Genomic DNA, 21,761 nt, shown 5'->3' with positions numbered 1-21,761 from the left:
AATGTGTATGAAGGCAGGACACAGAGGGAACTTTCAGAAGAAACAGTTCACATTTTATTAATACTTTATGGTTTACTTTTATTTTGGTGCAATCAGAGAAAAAGCCTGCAGAGTTCCTTCCAGTTAAAAAGAAAGAAAAGTCCAGGATTGAGAAACAAACCGCAGCACTGGTCTGTAAGCACATTCTTCAAGCAGAAGCTGCAGCTCATTGTCAGTCTGATTCATTTCCTGCTCCCCAGGTGCAATTTCACCAGGAAATATGAAGGTTGTGTTTGTTTCACTTTTGTATAGTGCCACTTGTGGATGGAAACAGAATTTCCAGTCTCTAAATACTCTTAAACTAAATGATGTGCATTCATGCTAAAGGTATTCTTTAGCTATAAGCTTTATTTACTGTATTTTTATAAAGCACTGTATTCTTAATCATCTCTTCCCAGCGTAGCAGTGATTTTTCAAGTTTTCAGATAAACTAAACCATATGTGTCTTTGAGTATCATGTAAAGCACTAGACAAATAAAATGTATTATAATTATTAGATGTTCCATTATTGATTGTATCCTCTGTAGCAATTTTCGTACAATTATCCATCATGTCTGTGGGTTCAGGTTTATCTTACCCAGTAATGGTGAGTGTGAGAAATTAATCTGTCTCCCCAGCTGCTTTGTTGCTTTCCAGGAAGACATCATCTTATCATCACTCAGTTTGAGATGATCAACTTCACAGTAAATTCATAGCTCATCAACACTTTTGACATCGCGTGTAGATCGAGTTAACCACAACAGTGCAGGCCCTTTGGGGGATAGTGATCTACAATGCAAACCATAATGACAGTTCACTGGTTTCCTGCTTGCTTCCTCCCTTCCTGCACCTTGCATCAAAAACGTCATTCATGTGTCAACTTTGTTGCAAATATACTACAGACAGCATAATACATACATACAACTACGCATAAAGTTCAAGGAAATGCGCACGAGTCCCGTAACTTCTGTTGCATCAGCACCTCAACAATAGGTTTCGGTTACCTGTGGAGGATTAAGTGAAACCCTGAAGGTGATACAAGAAAAACAAGCTGAAAGTAAAGACCGTCAGTAAAAAAAAAAAACAACTTTATTTCCAGTACAAAAAAAGCAAAAAGAAAAACAAATATATTAAACTTGATACAAGCATTAACAACTCAGTCCTCTATAAATACGTTAAAATAAATTAAAGAAATTAATTTACTAAAGATTATCACCTTTAACACTAAACAGGCCTCAAACATGTCGATGAAAAGGCAATTTTAAATAGACCAGTAACAGCATGGTGTCTGTTCTCCTAACCGACTACATCATAAACACACAAAACAGCCCAGTAAAACTTCTATAACACTAAGCATACATACCCTTACCCTACAGAACGCTGGATCTAGCTCAGTAAGGCAACAGGCCTGGGCGCACAGTTCACATGTGTGAGGAAGCTACACATTCGTAACAGGACAAAACTGTAACAGGAATCAATACTGAATGAGAAGGAGATATGAAATATGGTGAGTGGGGTGAAAGGCACGGAAACATTAATATTTATCAAAAATGTAACGTTGGTGCTGCCTGTCGATGAGGGAGGGGGGAAGAAACCACTCCTGGGAATGTTTAAGATCATCTAAAATACAGATCGGCACCACGAGGTTCTTTTTAGGTAACATGCAAGAGGTAAACATGACGTAATAGGCTGACTTGTAACTCAAGCTATGTCCAAATGAAATCAGTTTAACAAAACAGGATGCAGAAGAGCGTGGCGGCATCTCATTGAGGGCATTTTTGGTCCATCTTTATCTCTTCTCCGCAATGCTAACCGTTTGTGCCAACAAATAAATTAGAGATATGTCATGGACATCAGATTTGTACAAGTCTGATCAGGCACACTTGGGCTTTGTTGTTCAGTTCAATCTGAGGGTCAAAGGTTATATATTTGGTCGTTTGGCACAAGAGACAAAGAACAGAGAACTCACACTAACTTGCTTGATTTAAAAAAAAACAAAAAACAAAAACAGACTCTCACCCCTTGTCACATCTCTCCTAGCAAACCAGCTTCAACAAGGTAACACGGCCTGTTCAATAACGCTACAGGCACTTCAGTTGTTTAAAACATTCAGGTACGAGGCCAGTGATCTAAACATGACCTCAAGACTGTACAGTTGTGAGGGAAAGAAAACTACTTCACCAGCTTATAAACGCAATACTGTGGACAGTTAGTGGCAAAACAACAATTCATAAACAAAAAGGTCACATTGTGTGTTTGTGCCACTGTAATCAAAACGTACGTCTGAGCTACAAACAGATGTCTTTGGCTTTGTCACATTCTTTAGATCACTCACAAGATGATGTTATATAAATGGTGTGGTTGGACTTAACAACAGGCGGCACTCATCGGCCAATCACACTGATTACATTATCTTTGCCATCTCAACGTACAGTTGTGATAAAGCATCGATAACTTCCAACGCTATTAAACTTCTCTCTTGATATGTACTCTGTTTTGGTGGCAACACACATTTTAGTTTCAGTATCACTGTGGCTTCCCTTACGCATATATGCCAGTGACATTTTAACCACATGAATCTAACAGGCCAATCTCTCTGAGCGTTAACAGTCAATCACAAAGTCTTTGTTTCCTTTGACGCCACACAGGTGCAAGGAACGTGTGAGGTCTCAGTCCAGTAGCTATGTGTAGGTGTGCATGTATAAGGGTCATGTGTGTGTGTGTGAGCATTGTGTGTGCAGTATATATTGAGTCTCGACAGAGTATTCTGGGTCTGCATGTCGAATGTGTATGTCCGTGTTCCAGTCTAAAGGCAGAACCCAGTAGCATCCTCAGGAACGGAGAGCTGGCTGAATACTGCCAGACGTCTGCCGTTGGCGTCGTTGAGTCCTCCGCAGGATTCAGAGCCACTGAGCGAGCTAGCAGAGCTGCTTCCATCCTGATCCTGATCTGACAGAGAGGTGTAAGACAGGGATCTTGCACCCAATGGTCCTGGGAAGACACCGATGGCACTGGGACTCTGTCTCAGAGAAGGGGAGGCGTTCGGAGATGGCCCACATGGAGAACAGCCGGAGTCTGGGGAGGGCAGGAATGGAGAGCGGGTATCTGTTGTAGCGGCCTGGCCCATGGGGGGCTGGTACTGGTGGGCAGGGGAGGCCTCGAAGGCAGAGTCCATCTCCAGGAAGGCATGAGACAGGAGGTCGGTAATGTCGGCGCAGGAAGGAGGAGAAGCCGATGGAGCACATGTGAAAGATGCAGTGGCAGGAGGAGGATGAGCAGTAAGGGCAGGCTGAAGGGGCTGCTGGGGAGCAGAGGGAAACCCGGCGAAGCTGAAGCTCTGTCTGACAAGAGGAGGTCTGTGCAGGCGAGAGGAGGAAGGTGGCTGCTGGGTAATGCTTGAGGAGGAGGAAGAGGACGAGGAGGAGCGAGAGAAGGAGTGTTTCTTTTCCTCCTCATTGTTATGGACAAAGTGGCAGCGCATACCGTATGGGCAGAAGCCGATGGTGTGAAACGTGCGACACGGCTCGGTTTTGTATTTCGGATGCCTGCTAAGATCCCGCAGCTCGTCTAACCCGTGAGCAAACTGACACTTCCCTCCATACTTGCACAAGCCGCTCTCGGTGAAAGATCGACACAGTTCAGTCTTATAACGTGACGAGGAAGAGGAAACAGACGAGGTGGAGGAGGAGGAGCTGCTGGTCAGTGCAGTGGGGCTGATGTCACATTGGGAGTGCTTCATGTCAGCACCGGGCCAGCCTAGACTTGCTGCTGTGGCGCTGCTGGTCTCTACCATGCTGATGGAGCGCTGGGCCAGGAAGCCCGCCTTGCCCCATTGGGTGGAATTGGCGAGCTGAGAGGGCAGCGGGCTTTCTGGCTGCTGCCCCCATTGGCTGGAGGTCTGGAATACACTGTCTGAAGGATCAGCAGGGAGGCAGGAGAGAGACGAGAGGGAGAACGACGTGTTGCTACGTTGCTGACCGATGTAACCTGGTGTTCTCATGGCCAAGCTGAGGGGTGGTGGTGGTCTACTCTGCTCCCTCAAATCCAGATTCAGTAACTGCTGTAGAAAGAACAGACAGGAACACAACATAAGCCCATGCACTTTACAACTCAAATCAAGAAATGACTTATAATAATATCTTTCAAGTCCCTGTTCTTTGTTTTACACTACACTACTACACTTTCAAGGCAAATATTGTACTTTTTACTGACTACATTAACAACTTCATCACAAGTTGATGAAGTTTGATTCCAATAATCAGAAAAATGTCAATATCTGATCTGATAATTGGCCCGGCTGGTAATTTATAAACCCAAAGTATACAGTATATATAATTAGTTTTACTTTTGACAGTTATGTTCAGTTTTTGCTAGAAAACTACTTTTGCTCCTGTATGACTTTTACTCAAGTGCTATTTGTATGAGTGACTTTTACTTTGACCAAAATGGTATTTTAACACGATATCTTTACTTTTACTTAAGTATGACTCTTGGGTACTTTACACAACACTGCATACAAGTATAAATTAAAACAGACTTTTTTTAAACTTCTGTCAAACCCTGCAGATTTATGTTTTTCTTCGGCTCTGCAGTCTGAATCACCCTCTTCTGGTTTTTTTTTTTTTTTCACAATCAGTCCATCTTTACTTTGTCTGATAGATTTCCTCCGTTTTTCTTATAAAAGCAGCTACAGGACAGAAATGAAAGTGAACATAAAAATTCAAGAGATAAGGATCTCTGATGATGCAATAGTTAAGTCAGAGTAGTGAGCTTGAAGACTTAGTTAAAACTCTGATGTGCTTACATATGAGACAGATTATAGACCGACCACTGCATGATACATTAAAAAACAATATTTACATTGCTGCCATTTGAAAATGTGCAGTTTGAGACTTGCTGAGTGGGTTCACAACAGGAGGCCACTTGACATTTCAAGTCATAACAGAGCAGCAAACTTTCCTACCTGTTAAAAACCCACAAAGATGTAACCTGGCATCCCACACAGCTGCATCTACTATTGTGATGAAAATAAGCAGGGGCAGGATACAGTGGTGCTATGCAGCTCATGCAGTAAGTTACAGTAAAAAGTATAGCATTAACGTATACTTTAAACACTTTTCCACGTTAACAACACAGCGTTCACACACGTTTAACACGTTAACTGGCAACTTTTAATGAGCTCATTTAAGCACACAAGTTAGCCAGTTAGCTCAGTTTTGTTGAAGTTGCGGTGGTGTTTTGACTCGACTTGTTGGCGTCGTTTATCGTTAATAAAGCCAGTGAGATTATACACGTACATGCGAAAGCTGTATTTATCATGTTACCCAACTTTAATTGCGACTAAATCACCAAGTTAGCTGGTTAGAAGAAGTTTAATGGCCACCCGTCGCGATGAACCGTAACCCCTACAACGCTTCCAACTTTGTGTCAACTTTACAGTTAACTTGTTAGCTTCAGGTCCAGGCAAACTTACTCATCATACAAAACAGATAAAAAAAAGCTCGACAAAGCCCCCGTTTACCACCAAACTGTTCAAGCAGGACAGCGACAGCATCCGCTAACGCACACTTGGAAAAAAAAAGATGAAGCGAGCAAAGTTAGCCAGAAAGTTAGCAGAGCAGCTAGCTAGCGAGCTAGCTGGCTAACATCACCCTCCTGACCTAGCCAACTTTTTTTCCCCCTGCTCCGCTTTCTTTGCGCTTTTCCGTTTACCTTGCACATCATCTCCTCCAGGTCCGTGAACTGGCTGAGGGGGTAAGAAGGCATTTTTCTTCTTAGCCGTGTTATCAAAAGCTTGGTCCGATCACGTCCGCCCCCGCAGTGATAGACGTGGGCAACTCGCTGGCATGAGTCGGTCAGAAGTTTCTAGTTATGAGTGCGGTGCTAAACAAGCCGCAGAGCCAGACCACGTGTGGATTTAAAACCTAACACTGCTGCTGGCCACTCCCACGTCTCTGTGAGTCAGACACACAATGTTTTCAGCTTCTCTCCAGACATTACTAGACCCAAATCCACAGGAGGGTACCCAACTCAATAGAAAGTAGTGTTTAACTCCCTTAAAAGTTAAAGGAAGATGGTAGATCATGTAGAAATCCTGTGTTGTGAGTGCTTAAAAGTTAGCTTGAATGACACAACATCTAAAATACAGGTTTGAGACGATAAATTAATTACCATAAAACCTGTTTATAATAAGTAAGTCTGTCCTTACTATGACTGCAGCTAATGAGTATTTTCATTATTCATTAATCTGACAAATATTTTCACAATAATCTTTTACTTAAGTCTGTAAATGTCAAAAAATTGTTAAAAATGCTTATCACAATTTCCAAAGGGACGTCTTTTTGTCCAACAGAAAGTCAAAGAATAAAGAAAAGTAGCACGAGGCTGGAACCAGCATATGTTGACATTTTGCTTGAAAAATTACTGAAATGATTAACTGATTATCGTAATAGTTGGCTTTTTATATCGTCTTGTACTTACAACTTTTTCAGCACATTGGCTAAGCTAATGCTTGTACTTCTTTGTATTAGTCTTCTCTTATTTTAGAGCTGAAATAATATCATCCGCTGCAATCAGAACAATTAGACCTAATGCAGTTTGCACTTTAAGACTGTGACCCCGATATCTTGTGATGACATCTGCTGTTTCATATGTTCACAAAACTCCCTCAAGAAACATGGAGCAGACAAACACAAACAGAAAAGGACAAAAAAGGAGCGCAGACAGAGAACAGGAGGAGTGAACACATGGGATGAAAAGACAGCATGGAGACAGCCTAGCCCTGTGAGACAGACGAGGAGGAGCGAAGCCTTTGATTTCAAAGGTAGAAGTGTGAAAAATTCCACCGCAGAGCAGCGCCATGAGAATATCTGACAGTCCCTCTCACACAAACACACACAGGGTTGTCCCTATGTCTTCACATGTCCTTAAACTGAAGTCTTAGACTGATTGCACGATAAAGGTCTCATTCTCATTTGAATACCACGTGTGGAGGAGGAGACGATAAACATGTCTGATTAGAATAAAAGCAACAAGTGACTTCACTTAAAGATGATAGTTTACACCTTTTTTCCCTTCAAAGCACGTCTGCAAATTAGTTATTTTTTCTATCTGATAAGTAAGTTAGATGAGATGTTACAACTTGAAAGAAGTTGGGAGTGAATAGATGAAGTTTTGAAACTCCAAGAAAATGTCAGAAAGTTCTGGAAACCAGCTCCTCGGCTCTGAGCCGCTTTAGAAAGATGAGTTCAGCTGAGAAAAAAGCCTCCCGACAAGCTTTGTCTCGGTCCGGCCAAGTGGTCACCATTAAGAGTGTGTGTGTGTGTGTGTGTGTGTGTGTGTGTGTGTGTGTGTGTGTGTGCCATTACATCCCCTTACCCCAGCACTGATGATGTAATGGCACAGGTCCACTCCACACAGCCTGGAGGTTGCCTCAGCCAGCTGTGCTTTGACTTGTGTGATGTGTATATGAGGCTGAGTTGGTGTCTTCGTTGCATCTCTCTTCTCTGCTCTCTCCCTCTCAGTGGTTTCTATCTGCTCAGCTGTCTTGGTCATTCATTTCTTCTGTCTGCTCGTGAAACCAGCTCTTCATTTTATAATGTAATGTTCAGATGCAGCGTCGTCCGGACGTACCAGATTGCGTTGAGATCCAATTAAGATCTCTACCGGCATCAGTATTCATCTTAAGTGACCTTTTGTTATCAGATTTAACTTCCTCGATCACATTTCATTTCATCATGAGGAGTCTGACCACGTCTGAACCGAACAAATCAACACACTTGAGGCTGAAATGGAAAAACATAGTGAAAGCCTTTTGAGCCTTTTGCTGTATTATCCAAGAAAAGATAAAAACGTCAGCGCAGTTTGTAACGTTTTATCTGACATATTCTCGATCAGAAGTGGTTTTATTAGCTCGAGTGGTGTGAAACTAGTATCTGCTTCTTTAGGTTTGTATATCCACAGTCCAGAGTCTTCCAGTTTGGCTTTTTTGTAATGAACACAGGCACAGAAGTTGGCCATTGGCCGTAGTCCCTGCGGTGTGTTCAAGTGCAGCTTTTTGGCCGAAACACAGGTGACGGGGAGGCGAAGCAACAGTCGCCTTTGGTTGCCACTAATTCTTTGATGTCCGTTTGGTGTGTCTGGGCCCCTACCAGAAATGAAGGTCGAGAGGGGAGGAATGACATGCAACGAAGGTCCCAGGCCAGAAGTGGAACTGGTCCACAAACCTTCACGTATGTGGACGACTTTCCACACCACCTCCAACAGCTCTGAGGATCCCAGTGTGTATTTTGGCCGCGTTCTCTCCTGTATTTAACTGATCATATGACCCAAAGTTCATTTAATGCCAAGTGTGAACAAGGCCTAATTATACTGCGACTGACCCTTGTGTGCTAACCCAGACGTGAGACACTGCCCTAATTAGTTCATCGTCTTAAGAGGTTTGTGTTTGTTTGTTACCCTGAGACGCGGACCACCGCTGCGAACAACAAGCCATTAGCAAGACGTCAACAACACGAGTGCGTTGAGGTAAGCAGGCCTCTTCCGCTAATTTGGTTGAGTAAAGAAGTGTTATCTATAAACAAGCTGTTTGGTTGGCGAGTAGAGTTTACTTCTGTAAACAAATCCCTTTTGGGTGAGGTGGGGATTACTGCGAGTGGAGGGAGAGCGAGGGAGGGGGGGGAGTCTTCTGGAGGAAAGGGGGAGGGGAGGAGGGAGGAGAAAGGTGGAGAGAGATTTGAAAGAGAGTTCTTGCTTCTTGTTGAGTCCAGCTGGGCTCGAGGGCCACAATGAGCACAATGAGCTCAATGAGCTGCAGAACCAACTAACAAACTAATGGCCCGCCCTCTGCGACTCTCTACCCCCATACACACACACACACACACACACACACACACACATGCACATGCGGTGGAAATAACAGAGGATGGTGAATGGGTGGGATAGGAGGGCTTGTTAGGGAGGAAAGAGATGGGGGTAAGGAGAGGGATGAAGGGGCAGGATTGGGGGTTATTTAGAAGAAACAGGGAGAATGAGAGGAAGGCATTAAAGGAAGGAAGCAGGCAACAGACTCACTGCAACAAGGTTGAACTATAGATTTGGGATTAATCAACCAGACGCAAAATGTGCTAAAGTGTCATGGGACGCATTCCCTCGCTTTGTCACATCATCCTCCTGCAGGGAAATAATTAGCCGTGCCATTAGAACGGCGTTTGCTGATCCAACATCTGTTTGACGTTACAGGAGATTTACAGAGGTGACATTGCACTGCTGGGTTGCCAAGGACGGCTGGCTGTAGGGTCCCTAATCCAACAAGGTGTTTGGATGAAATGAAGTCACATGTTTTTTCTGGGACATATTTAACAGAATTCCCGATGAACAAACACTGCAGCATATTTCCATTAAGAGGAAGAATGGGAAGGATGTGTGGGGAGAGCTTGCTAATCTATACAGCAATCGCAACACTGTCAACAGCGAAACAATTGTATTTCAGCCTCGTTTGTTGCACACTCAGCCTATTGAAACAGTCCTGATTAAGTGAAGTCATTCCTCCACAGCCCCACGCAGGCGTCTTCAGATAAGAGGCCACTTTTACCAGTGACATATTAAAGAGAGGGGAGGAGGGGTCTGTGGACCTGAGGAACATCTGCTCCTCTTTTCCTCCCCTTTCTTCAACCCCCCCACCACCTCCTACGCCCCTCACCACCTCCCTTCTTTCACAATGTACCCCCCCGCTCCACTGGCTTGTGTGCATTTGTGTGCTCACAGAGAGTGTTTGGGAATTACGAAGGGAGATTCACTGATAGGGAAACTTCAGCAAAGCCACAGTTGATAACCATCAGTGTAATTACTATGTGATCTTATCACTAGTAAGCTAATGCCACCCTTTCTCCCAATCTTTGTGCAACTGTGATCCAAAAATGAACATTAAGTGTTTGTCATTGTGAAGAAAAAATACAATACTTTTTCCGAAATCACATTTATTTTCTTAAAACTGATATTTAACAGATCAGTTATCAACTTTTCATCATGTAAAAGTAGTAATACCACATTGTAGAACTACTGTATATAAAGATTAGGGTCTAAAACATAAAAAATAACTAAAATTACCAACAGAATGTGAAAAAATAACAGTTTTTTCGTCTATCTATTGTGTTGCAGGGACATCTACTGAGGTTAGCATGCTAACCAGCTAGCTCCTAGCCTCATTTTACCTCGAGAGATGGTAGTCTGATCGTAAACAACACAAATAATCCCCTGGTGCTCTGAGATCCCAGTCCGGAAAGATTCAGCTAATACAACCGCTAGCTGCACAGTCAGATGAGCCCATGGCAGCAGCTACAGTAAGCAGCAGTTAGCGGTCACTCTTGTGATATGCTGCCCCCTGTTTGTTTGGGATATGAATTCGACAGGTGGTTGATTCTTACATACTGCACCTTTAAGTACAAAAGTATTAGCATAAGAATTATATATATTATATCAATGGATTATAATTATTGATGCATTAATTAATGTGTACATCACTTCAATGTTGCAGCATTAGTATTTTGTATTAATAATCTGGATTTGCAAAGTAACTGAAGTGGTGTAAAAAGTGCAATATTTCCCTTTGAGATGGAGTGAATGAGTGAAAAGTACCTCAAAATTGTACTTAAGTACAGTACTTGTGTAAATGTACTCAGTTACATTCCACCACTGCAGAGAGGATAAAAAAAATTAGCATCAGTATAAAGGCTACCTCATGAATAGACATGATAACCAGAGTGACTACACTGGAATGTTCTTTTATGCATAAATACATAACAAGTATGACTCTTACTCTCGTATCCACACACACACACACACACACACACACACACACACACACACACACACACACAAACCCCTCCCATGAACACACATCCAGAAACGTCGCACAGTAGGGTTCTACTCACAGGCCAAAGGTCACAACCCAACCTTTGACCTCTGACATCACTCTCCCTCCCCGCTCCTCCTCTCCTGCCCACTGGAATTCACTCCTGTGGATTCAATTAGAAAGGGAGCCGGAGACCGAGAGAGAAGGAGGGCATGGAAGGGTTAAAAACAAGATAACAGTGACAAATGTCTGCCGAGGATCTAGCGTGGTGAAAGAGACAATGATTCAGAGTGGGAGAGTGATGGGAGAGATGAGGCATCAGTTCTTTCAAACCATTTGTTTTGGGGGGAAAGTGGCCAAGAAGGAATCAGCTGTGTACAACAGACATACTGAGGTTCCCTATGTGGCCCAAAGTGACAATGATCCTGTATGTTCCTTTAGTTTTACTCTTTAAATCTTTTTAATGTGTCTCGTGTTACTTTTATATCTTGTCTTAAGGCCTTTTGAGTCTTATGTGAAGTACGTTGTTTTGCCTCGTTCAGATGTGCTATACAAAGAGACTTGCCGTGCCTTGATATTTTTCGACAATGTGTGCTTCAAACTCAGCGATGAGGATTCAGGAAAGGCCCTTTTCTGTTACAACATGACAGTATCCCTGGGCACAAAGCAAGAAACTTAAAAAAAACACTTGAGTTTGGTGTGGAAGGACTTTTCTGTCCTGATTTCACACCTCTTCAACGTCATTGGGATGAATTGTAACACTGACTGCTAGTTAAACCATATCACCCAACATCAGAGACAACATTAGAGTCTTCTCAGACGGTAAAAGCTGTTATAGTAACATATTAACGCTCGTGGTTTGGAAATGAGAGGCCCAACAATCACATGTAGATGTAAATATTCAGATGTATACGCTCTTTGTTTGGGTGACCACACTGTAGTGTAATTTAATAGAGATAACTACCTTTATATTTGCAACCTCATTAAATCAGTTTCACAGCTTCTTTAAAAGTGGAGGAACTGAATATTTACATCCTGGATGTTGCTGGTATTTGCTTCATTCTGCTGCCCTCTGCTGGGTGAAGTGTGCTGAGCTCAGATAATAAAACATTATATGGGTTAAGACCTAAAGGCTGCTTTTGATGTGTAATAATCACAAGATGGCTACTGTGTTGACAGTTTTAATAAAATGTTGTCAAGAGGTTCATACACTTTGAAATGTATTTTATTAAAAAAATGATTGATGAAATAAAGGTACATCAGTAGATGTAATTTAAAGGTGCAATATGTAAGAATTTTGGTTTAAAACATTCACAAATTCATTAAAAGAACTCAAATTATCACTACTTTGCCCCTCAAGAGGCGATAGTGTAGCTCAGGTCTGTTTTCCTAATTGAACTGTAAGCTTGAATTCAAGTTTCTGGTTTTTACCAAACTAATACGATCTTAATTGCCTTGTTAATTCATTGTAAGCACACAACACCATCTTTGCTTTGCTTTGCACTGTTCCAACAATCACCAACTTTGGTCAAAATGAAACCTTAACTCACAGTTTTCTGTGAAAACACTTTGGCTCCGTTTCCCTGCTGCCAGCCTCTGTGATGACCGACCTCCTCCCACTCCCTGCCTGAGCCCGCTGTGTCTTACTCATCCCCGGAGTCAGAGCTCTGGTCAGAGCCACTGTCAACCACCTTGGTGCTGAATTCCCTGTCGTCAAACTGGCCTGCGTACGTCTCGATCTCTGCTGAGCCCGGGTTACTGTTGCCTGTCCTGCTCCTTGCCAGCATTCCCTGCTGGGTCTCCCATCATGCCATGGGCCTTAAAAAACTCCCTCCTGGCAGTCCCAAGGTTTCTGTGCTTGCGGTGTAAACACTAACACTCCAAGGTTAGTCTGGCTAACTGGGCAGCTACAGTCATGGATGTAAAAAGATCAACAGTTAGCATCAGGTAGCGGTTATTCTGGTGGCATGCTGCCCCAACTGGTGACGATTTCTAACAGATTGCTCCTTTAAACATCCCTGCGACTGGTTGTTTTACAGAAACACATCCAACTTTTCACAAATCACACAAGATTTAATTGCCACACAGAAAAGAATCATCTCCTCTGAGACTTGTAATTGTTGATACATGTATATGAGAAGACGTGCATGTAAAACATCCCGCCATCATTTTAAATTCTTCCGTGTGTCTGATCCACCAGCAGGGGGAGCTGTTGTACCACGTCCACAGTGTTTGGGTAGACTTCACTGAGAGGATTCAATCAATTTGCCTTTATGTATAAAGAAATGGATCTTTTACCTTACGCTGTATGTGTGTTTTTATTTATTTTTCATGTCTGTGCATGCTTACTACCATACACTTGAAACATGTTTTAAGAGGAAGAGGCAAAGGCAGGGAGCCAGAGCCTGTGAGCGAACGCAGAGCCTGGTAGGCAGGGGAACTTACACAACCCCAGCAGTCCCTGGAAGAGAGCCCAAAGCTGTGTGTGTGTGTGTGTGTGTGTGTGTGTGTGTGTGTGTGTGTGTGTGTGTGTGTGTGTGTGTGTTAAGCAACAGTTCCTGGAGATCCTCCTGAACCCAAAACAAACACCCAAAACTTTGTTCTAATAACAAAAAAAACGTTATCGCTTAGTGTTTTTTGACAGCCTCATGCGAGATAAGACTTATGTTGACCAGAAGAATCCAGAAGTGTGTGTTTTAATTCAGGAAACGGGACAAAAATACACACACACAAGGAATGGGATCAAAAATTCCCACTGAAAGATCATTAATCTCAAACAGTGTGTGATAAGATCTAAATATATTCATGGGAAATTCATTTTGATGAGAAGAAAAATTGAGTTTTGATGTTTCAAATGCTAAGCTAGCAAGACAGAGAGAGGGCAGAGGTGAGGAAAAAGCAAGATAAAGTGTCATGATAGACGAGCGGGCTGTGTTCCTTTCAGATGTTGCACCTTGAAATGAATTGGAGAATAAATTGTCATCAGAACGGTCTGACCTGGTGTTCTCGTGGCTGATTTGAGGAGAAAATCCAACTCAGAAGAGACTTTACTTAGCTGAAATGTCAAAAATAATTGGAACTAATTACTCTTAATCTGCTCCTCAGGAAAAAACCTTTGAAAGAGATTTTTTTTTGGTAATTACCTCAGGCTTAGAGAGGAACAAGATCACTCACGTAAAAAGAGCGCAGAGTGATGTCAGGTGTTTGGATACTGAAGTGAGGCCAAGTGAAGAGCGTCAGAGGGAGTAGTGTTGCAACAAATTGATTTGCCGCAGCAGTTAAAGGGGAACACAGAGTGTCCGTCTGCTACTCTGCAGCGTCAGACATTTTTCTGTGTAAAAATTCCCCAAAGATATTTTGCTTCTGATGTATTGGTTTTTTCTCATGTGCTGGCGAAGAGTGAGGAAAACACAAACGTACGACATCAACCGATTTGTGCTTTTTTTGGTGATGAATGAAAGAGATATCGAACGTTTGAGATACGGCAGTTACGGGTGGTTTAATCCAGTGAGATGTCAGGCAAACCCTTCGGTAATTCTGGTGAGATGAAACTGTGATAATGATGAAATGATACGGCACGTTCCTCAAGAGGATGACTCACACTCCAAACCTGTAGCTCTGGGACCTGTGTTGAGCCCCTGAAGCTTTAAACTCACAAATCAACATCATACGTTAAACTCAAAATAAACGGAATGAAGGACTTTGAAAAGCAGGAGCGCACATTTTCTGTTGGCAGTGTTGTGCTGCTGAGATATTTGTGCACATATATGAGGTCCCTTGTGCAGTCCAAACAATGCTTCTTCAAACTGCTCATCTGTTTATTTCCGCTTCTGTAAAACAATCTCAGTCGCAAAATCACAGAGAATAATAATATTTCAAGTTAATTTACTGTAACCGATGTGATCCTAAAAGCGTGAGGTTTCATTAAACGGCAAATGGAGTGCTATTTGCATCAACATAGTTACGTTGTTTCCTTTAAAAACAGGCAGCAGCCAATAGCGGGACTGAGTCAGCGAATAGAGCCGCTTACCGAGCTAACAGCAGCTAACGTTTTCCTCATAAAGCATGACCCAGTTTCACCCAAATCACTGAATAAAGTTATAAAAGTTTTAAAGTTTTTGTACAGTAATCCATGTGGTGCGGTCCTGAGAGACACTGTGGTGTTCCTCTTTTTGTACATCGATGGCAACATCATAAAATAAAGAAAATTAATATACGTCCCTGAGTGCAGGATGAGTCATGAACATTTGTAATGATTTTTCCAGGAAGTTACAAACTCTAAAAAACAAAATACCTAGAAAACTACAAGCCATAGACTTACACAGTGACTTTGACTTCATAGGACTTTAATGGCCTTGCTCTCTATATGCTCTATATTTTTAGGCCTACTTTCAAATTTGCACCATATTTTACTAATTACAACTTTAATGTGTATTTATGCTTCTTTCTGCTCTCTTAAACAACACAACATACTTCAATACTGTCAGATTTAAGAGTTAATACGATGTTATTCATTCAGCAGCTTATGCAGTACGGTCGTCTTGAGGCTAGGTGAATTAGCTTGTGTGTATGTTATCAGTGTGTTTATATATGCATAGCTGTGTACACACAGCAGTTGACCCTAGCCCTATCCAGTCAGAAGTGGGGCAGGAGGTTTGGCAATTCATTTTCTGTTGGAATGTATGTTTATAACTCCGGTTTTTCATCTTTTACACACATAATATTACAAACTTCATTTATGTCAGCTGTGAGAGGTAAATGTAAATATACTTTTAGAGCTTTTTCTTCATTCGTCTGAAAGCTTTGTGTAAACACTCTGTGACAAGATGTCCTCTATACATAACGGTAATGGAGAGTGTGTCTGTTTGTATGGTTGAAAAGAGACAAACTGTTTATCTGTTAACCCGAGTCAGAGAGGAGTTACGGCCGCAGCTGATGTGTGGATGTGAGTGTCAAAGTGTGTGTGTGAAGCCAAAAGATGATTCCAGGTCTGTATATTCTCAAACTGTGCTCATCCATCCGTATCCAGGGAACAGCTCATAATATTGATCGGTGTGTTTGATCACAGGTATATTGATGGATCTGAAGTTTCATATAAAATGACGTCTTTTATTTATGTATCGGTATCCAGGAAACGTGTAATGAAAACAGTTCTGTGTGTGTCTGTGCTAGTACGTGTGCGTTCAGGTTTCCATTTCCTCCCATTCCTTGTGTTTCCTCTCGGCTACATGTCGATATATAACTCTTTGAATGTGTTTTCCTGTGTGTGCATGTGCAATCCTTTGTGTGTGTGAGTGTGTGTGTGTGTGTGTCATTCCAGTGCATAGTTTCTGTGGAAAGGAAGTGTCTGTGCCACCCTGTTTCCTGTATAGTTTCCATGTTTTGTGCTAGCTTGCATGTCTGTCAACTGTCTGTGAATCAGGGGAATGACGCTGGCAAATGTTTCGTGATGTCAGTGTCTGTATGTTGTCATTGGAGTCCATCAAGGACGTTTTAATTATACCTGGACACAGCCATGGAGGCGAAGTCCCGTTCATTTCTATGAAAGCTGCTCAGTGGCGCATGAAGCCATAATGACTCGATTGTCTTCCGCATTGTGGGGCCCATCGAGCGTGCGCATCTATCTATCTAACTATCTAACTGTGATCTAATTGATGACGCACATCCAGCTTTTGGTGTTTGTGAGCATCTCCAGGTGACGTGATTCTCCTTCTTCTAAGGAGCTCACCTATCAGGCTAAAGGTAAACATTATGTCATGGTGAAGGATGAGTGTGTGTGTGCGAGTGTGGTAAGAGCATACCATGATACTAGGCTAGACTCGCCTGAAAACGCACAGGAGATGAGAGCACACACTCCTCTGGGAACAACCATCATGAAAATACCCATTCAGGTTTATCTCATTGTTTAGTGCTTCTTAACACTTCACCGGGCTTCTGGCCAAACACTGACACACAGCGTCATCAGAGTCTCTGCTTCCTCTTTTTTTTTTTGCAGCCGTCAGTACCCCAAAACCACCTCACACAACAAGTCACTTCCCAAAAGCTCAGCCTGTCTCCATGCGTACATGTACCCAATCGTTTGTAACTTCCCTATATGGGCTCTGTTTGTTTTGTCACACGTGGCTGACTGCTGCACCAACGTGTTTTGTTTGCGTAGCGGTAATTTTTGGATTTCTTGACCACTGCTTCCTTATGATGATAGCTGATGTTGATCCCAGCGAAAGACAGGGATACATTTAAAGGTAGTACCTGTTAAATATGCCCAGAATCTTGAAATGAACGAATGTTATTGGCATAACTACACAGGACGCAACATCTCAAGCGACTGCACTATCTAGCACAGTCCAATACAAAACTCCCAAAAGAAAAATAGTATTTGCTATTTGAGAGATGTTCATTTAACTCTTGTAACTTTAATATTGGTGGAGAACGTGGAAGTTCATTCTTGACCCTGGGGTCAGTGTGTTACAAAAATAATCTCAACTCAAGGTGTACTTGCCAGCTTTTTCTGAGCGTTCAACCATATCTCATGGTCTTCATCAGCAAATCAGTGGTCGATTGTGAGGAAGGTCACAACCTCTGCCATGTGTGACCACTTGATATCATGTTGAGTGACGCTGCGCACGTAGGCAAACATGACGACACCTGAGCCATTTCAATTTGCCAATGAAGACCAGGAAATGTGTACGAAAGGTCAAGAAAGGTTGTTAATAGACCACGTGCATTGTATTGCATAAGTGTAAAAGGTGTTCGTGCCCATTTATGTCTTATTTTGTTCCTCTTCCGTTTTCTCCTCTTCTCTCCATTTCCATGAAGCTTATTTTCATAAGAAGGAATTCTGCTGGTCTCTGCACTGCTAGTGTCACTGTGGTATGTATTCATTGGAGGGGAGCCAAGGCTAAACACACATACGCCATATCCATTCCTTTCCTTTCAATAACCAAACTCACCATACACACACACACACACACACACGCACACCTCGCTAACCACTTCATTTTCTGCCCACCTGTATAAACATAGCAGTGTGTGTATGTGCATATGCGTATGAGCGCGTCCTCACAGAGGGGCCTATTGTCCTCCGAGCTAAGATGTGTGTGCTGTGTCATGAATTGGCTCGGCAGCCACAAGCCCACTGCTGATTTTAGCTTAAAACTAAAACACTGGACCTAAAATAACACGTCCACGGACAAGACGCAGCTGAGCTCTTAATACTGCTCGCTCAGCATCGAGGCTGTGGTGTTTTAAGGATCAGGACATGAATCACAATGTCTTGAAAGCGGTGACACACAGAAAAAATATTGTCATGAAGCGGAGAATAGGTCTGCTGTCTGAGAGGAGACGATTACTGTGAATATCTAAATATAGGCAGGGAATAAAGAAGCTTAAGACCAGGCAAACATAAACGATCTTAATGTACATCACTAATTTCTTTTTGTTAATTAATGTCTCTTTCATTTATATATTCATTTATTTATCTGCTCAGAAATAGGAAAGATTTTCTTTTTGAGGAAGTGTAGCCTACTTTGTTGTTTACTTTGTGTGTTAAATTGTGAGTTGAGCAAAAATTGTTGATTGGACGAGGCATCTGTCCATCACCGTCTATCGAGGGCTAACTTAAACCAGTCAGATCAACAGTAGGAGAGAGCTACCGCCAGTTGGGCCAGTTGGGAAATCAAACTCTTTCCGAAGCCCATTGAGAGAGGAGCATCTTTTACATCGAGACAAGCTTTCTACTTTCAGTGAAAAATACTCTTCACTTCTGATATTCTCTAACAGTCACTTCTCTCGCTGGTCGTCATGCCTAAGCCACACCTGGAGCTGTCAACAGTTAACTATGAGTGTTTATTTAAACGCCTGTGTGTTCGGCCTCAAGTCCATACCTTTATCACTAACACGTGACCTCATGTATCCATCAGCATAACTGCAAACCTGCAATAATCACCCTGAGGACAAGCCAACATCATAGCATTAGCTTACGGAGATCCTTCTAAACTCAAAACACACCCCTTATGTGCTACAGAGCAACTTCAGTATTTATATGTTGTTTTAGGCTACCTGATACATTTAAGGACAGTATTCACTCTCCTTTGGTCTCTGCTTTGTGTGCCATTTGGTGCTCAGTAGAGCAGTAAGACTGAACCAAAACAGCTGTTGCTCCGTAGAGCTGAAGCAAACTGTATGAGTGACTCTTTTCATATTACATAGTTCTTTGATCCAATGTTGTTTTAAAAATATTGATTAGAGCATCGACAAAAAAGTACAGTTTCTTAAAACCTAAATTATTCCACAATCGTTTTGAAATGGTGCTGAAGAATCACACGCTGTTAAAGGGGCTCTGTTGAACTTTCTCTGACGTTAGCAGACTTCTTCTCTAAACTAACGTTAGCTTCTGTTGCTCTCTGTTAGCTGAGCAGAGGGAGGCACTGAGACGAAACACTCGAGAACGCGCATAAAGAGAAATCATTTCGACTGTCGCGGAAAATCCGTTGCAAGGCCTTCACAAAGAAATCCACAGTCCAGCAGCATTAAACAACTTTAACAAATCATCCACAGAGTTGTTTAGGCAACTGAGAGAGACGGGGAAAGTGTCATTTTTCATGTCACGTTACAATCCGCTCACACAAGGCCAATAAAAAAATGATTAAGATGTGTAAATTGCTACAATGTGTTACATAGTGCCCCTTTAAGACAGAAGGAGGACACAATGCGGGGGTTTTGATGACTCAGTGTCTTAATATACTTACAGAGTGTAAATGTGAAGAGCGTATCCATGCAGTCATTCAAATGCCGGCTTTTGATCACATTTAAAAGATACAAACTTGTGTACTCTTCGTAATGTATAGTTTAAAAACAATCTCTCCTCAGCCAATGTTTGACATGTAAAGACATTTAGCCTTTAACACAGATAGCTGTTTTCAGTCTCCTGTGCAGATCACACATCTGTTTTTAATAAACACACTGACGCAGTGCTAATTTATTTTCATACCATATTAAGAAAAGGACATAAAAACAGGAAGTGTGAAGTCTAAAAGGAGAAGCATGTACTGAGTGTGAGCATGAACAGGAAGTGTGCAATGATCATGTATGGGCCAGCCTGTTGTGAAAGATCGACGTTAATAAGACAAACAGATGTGAAACTGTCAAAAGGGACTTTCTTCTTCTGCCCAACACACTGATGCAACTGATAAGACCGAGGCTACAGTTGATAAAAGTCTGACAATTCTGGTAATAAGAGCAAAAACTAATATCTAAATCTGAACTATTATACAATGTGTTGTTGATTCTCAAAGTTTGGGTTTGGTGGGGGGGGGAGACATTACACACAACTAGGGAGAAATGTGGAGTAGATCTTCTGAATGAATCTTATGTGGAAACAATAAACAAGTAAGAGTGCATTTGTAACACATTCTCATTGCTTGCCGTAGTAGTCGGTGTCACCTGTGTTACGCAGGGTTCAGGCATACAACGATCACATTACTCACCCCCTGTTGTTTATCTTTTTTTTTAAAAATCAATACGTGATCAGACGATAGATAATAATAATAATGGAATACATAACATAGACTAATACATTATCACCACTGACATTCAGAAAGTACACAAAGAGATCAAAAATCAAACAACTCAGCAACTTCACTTTCTCTCCTGCTATCCTCCCGTCGAGACAAGTAAACACAAGGTACCATCTGGGAAGTCAGAGGTGCTGGGCTTAATTTCGGATGATTTAAAGGGTATTTGTAACCTTAATCGCTATCTTTTGGAATTTAGTTCATGCTAAGGGACACACTAGTGAGCCCCTTCAGTGTCCTCTGTGTCGCTGGGGGGCGCCGTAAAGTCTGGCCTACTTTCGAGTAACAGTGACGTCTACAGGCCCTTTCAGTTTGGATTTGTAGTCTTCACCTCCAGTATCCAACGCAAAACTTCTTTCCTGTCTCGCTTGTAAGCAAATAAGCCATGTGTTCATACAGAGATAGTGTGAGAGGTCACGGTCAACAGCGACTATCGAGAGCGTATCTGGTTTGCTAGCTTTTGCAAGGCAGGAACCTTGCGCCGATATTCCGCCTCGCCGTCTGTGTGAAAGTTACAGAGGCGGACTGTGGGGACAGTTTCGTTCCACCTCTGATCCGCCACCGGAGGTAGTGACAGAGCCACAACAGAGGCGAGACGGCTTCTGTGTGAATGGGAAAGCCGGCAGCGTGGGACAGGAGTGTGTCGGTCTGATGGTGTTCAGAGTCTGACAACTAAACAGATCCTTTACTCATCAAATAAAAGAGAAATGTCTCACACTTCAACCCACAAAGCAAACGTTAGAGGACCAAACAGTAAAAAACTGCAATGTGGTAGCAGGTAGTGTCTTCAGCCTCTTATATGAGGAAAAACAATACAGAATTTATATGTGGAAAAGCCTCTGTCATCCTGTCTGTCCTACCGACTCTTCGTCACATTTCTGTCTGAAGAATAGCGTTTGTCCCCGACAGTAGAGCCAGGCGACTCCGGCAGTTGAATGGCGGTGATTATGTGATGGGATTCAGAGCAAAACACTTTTAACTCACCATGTGTTTGTCACCTTCCACTATTGTATTGTTGTAGTTACTGTCTCTGGTAGCTAAACCGCAACGGTCAGCCCTCCCGACCAGGACTTCGGTGAACTTTCCCCCAGAAAACAGCCTCCCTCCCAGCGAGTGAGAGAGTCAGACAGCGTCCGCTGTTGATGCTGATTATGTAATTATGTAATTTAGAGCAAAAAATGTAACACTGTCAGTTTCCAAGATGCATGGTGGGTCAGGATCTCAATCAGAACATATTATAACAGCATCCATATGATTATAAACAGTCGGCGGGTACATGTTTAGATTAACAGGTGGACACCCGGGGAAACACGTGAATA

The 21,761-nt window shown here is 42.4% G+C and overlaps 1 protein-coding gene across 1 annotated transcript; it reads right to left on the bottom strand.

The window, feature by feature from the left end:
- Positions 1–1,089: 1,089 nt before the first annotated feature.
- On the bottom strand, positions 1,090–5,977 carry LOC311256759 (mRNA decay activator protein ZFP36L1). Its single transcript, XM_084352052.1, has 2 exons — positions 5,731–5,977; positions 1,090–4,078 (listed from the first exon to the last, which is right to left on the bottom strand). Exons 1-2 carry the CDS (start codon positions 5,782–5,784, stop codon positions 2,825–2,827), a joined length of 1,308 nt encoding a protein of 435 aa, XP_084208178.1. The 5' UTR covers positions 5,785–5,977; the 3' UTR covers positions 1,090–2,824.
- Positions 5,978–21,761: the final 15,784 nt, after the last annotated feature.

This window comes from Pagrus pagrus (assembly GCF_965226575.1).
Source record: "Pagrus pagrus genome assembly, chromosome: 4".
In the NCBI taxonomy this organism is placed as follows: domain Eukaryota; kingdom Metazoa; phylum Chordata; class Actinopteri; order Spariformes; family Sparidae; genus Pagrus; species Pagrus pagrus.
Note: the sequence above shows the minus strand (reverse complement) of the source record. Positions and strands in the feature narration are given on the sequence as shown.

What these genes read in the sequence shown, in the direction of transcription:
- LOC311256759 (XM_084352052.1), bottom strand. Translation starts at nt 5,784, where the DNA reads ATGCCTTCTTACCCCCTCAGCCAGTTCACGGACCTGGAGGAGATGATG. An exon ending in TGGAGGAGATGATGTGCAAG is followed by an intron (nt 4,079 to 5,730) that starts GTAAACGGAAAA and finishes TTCTTTCTACAG; the next exon opens with CAGTTACTGAATCTGGATTT.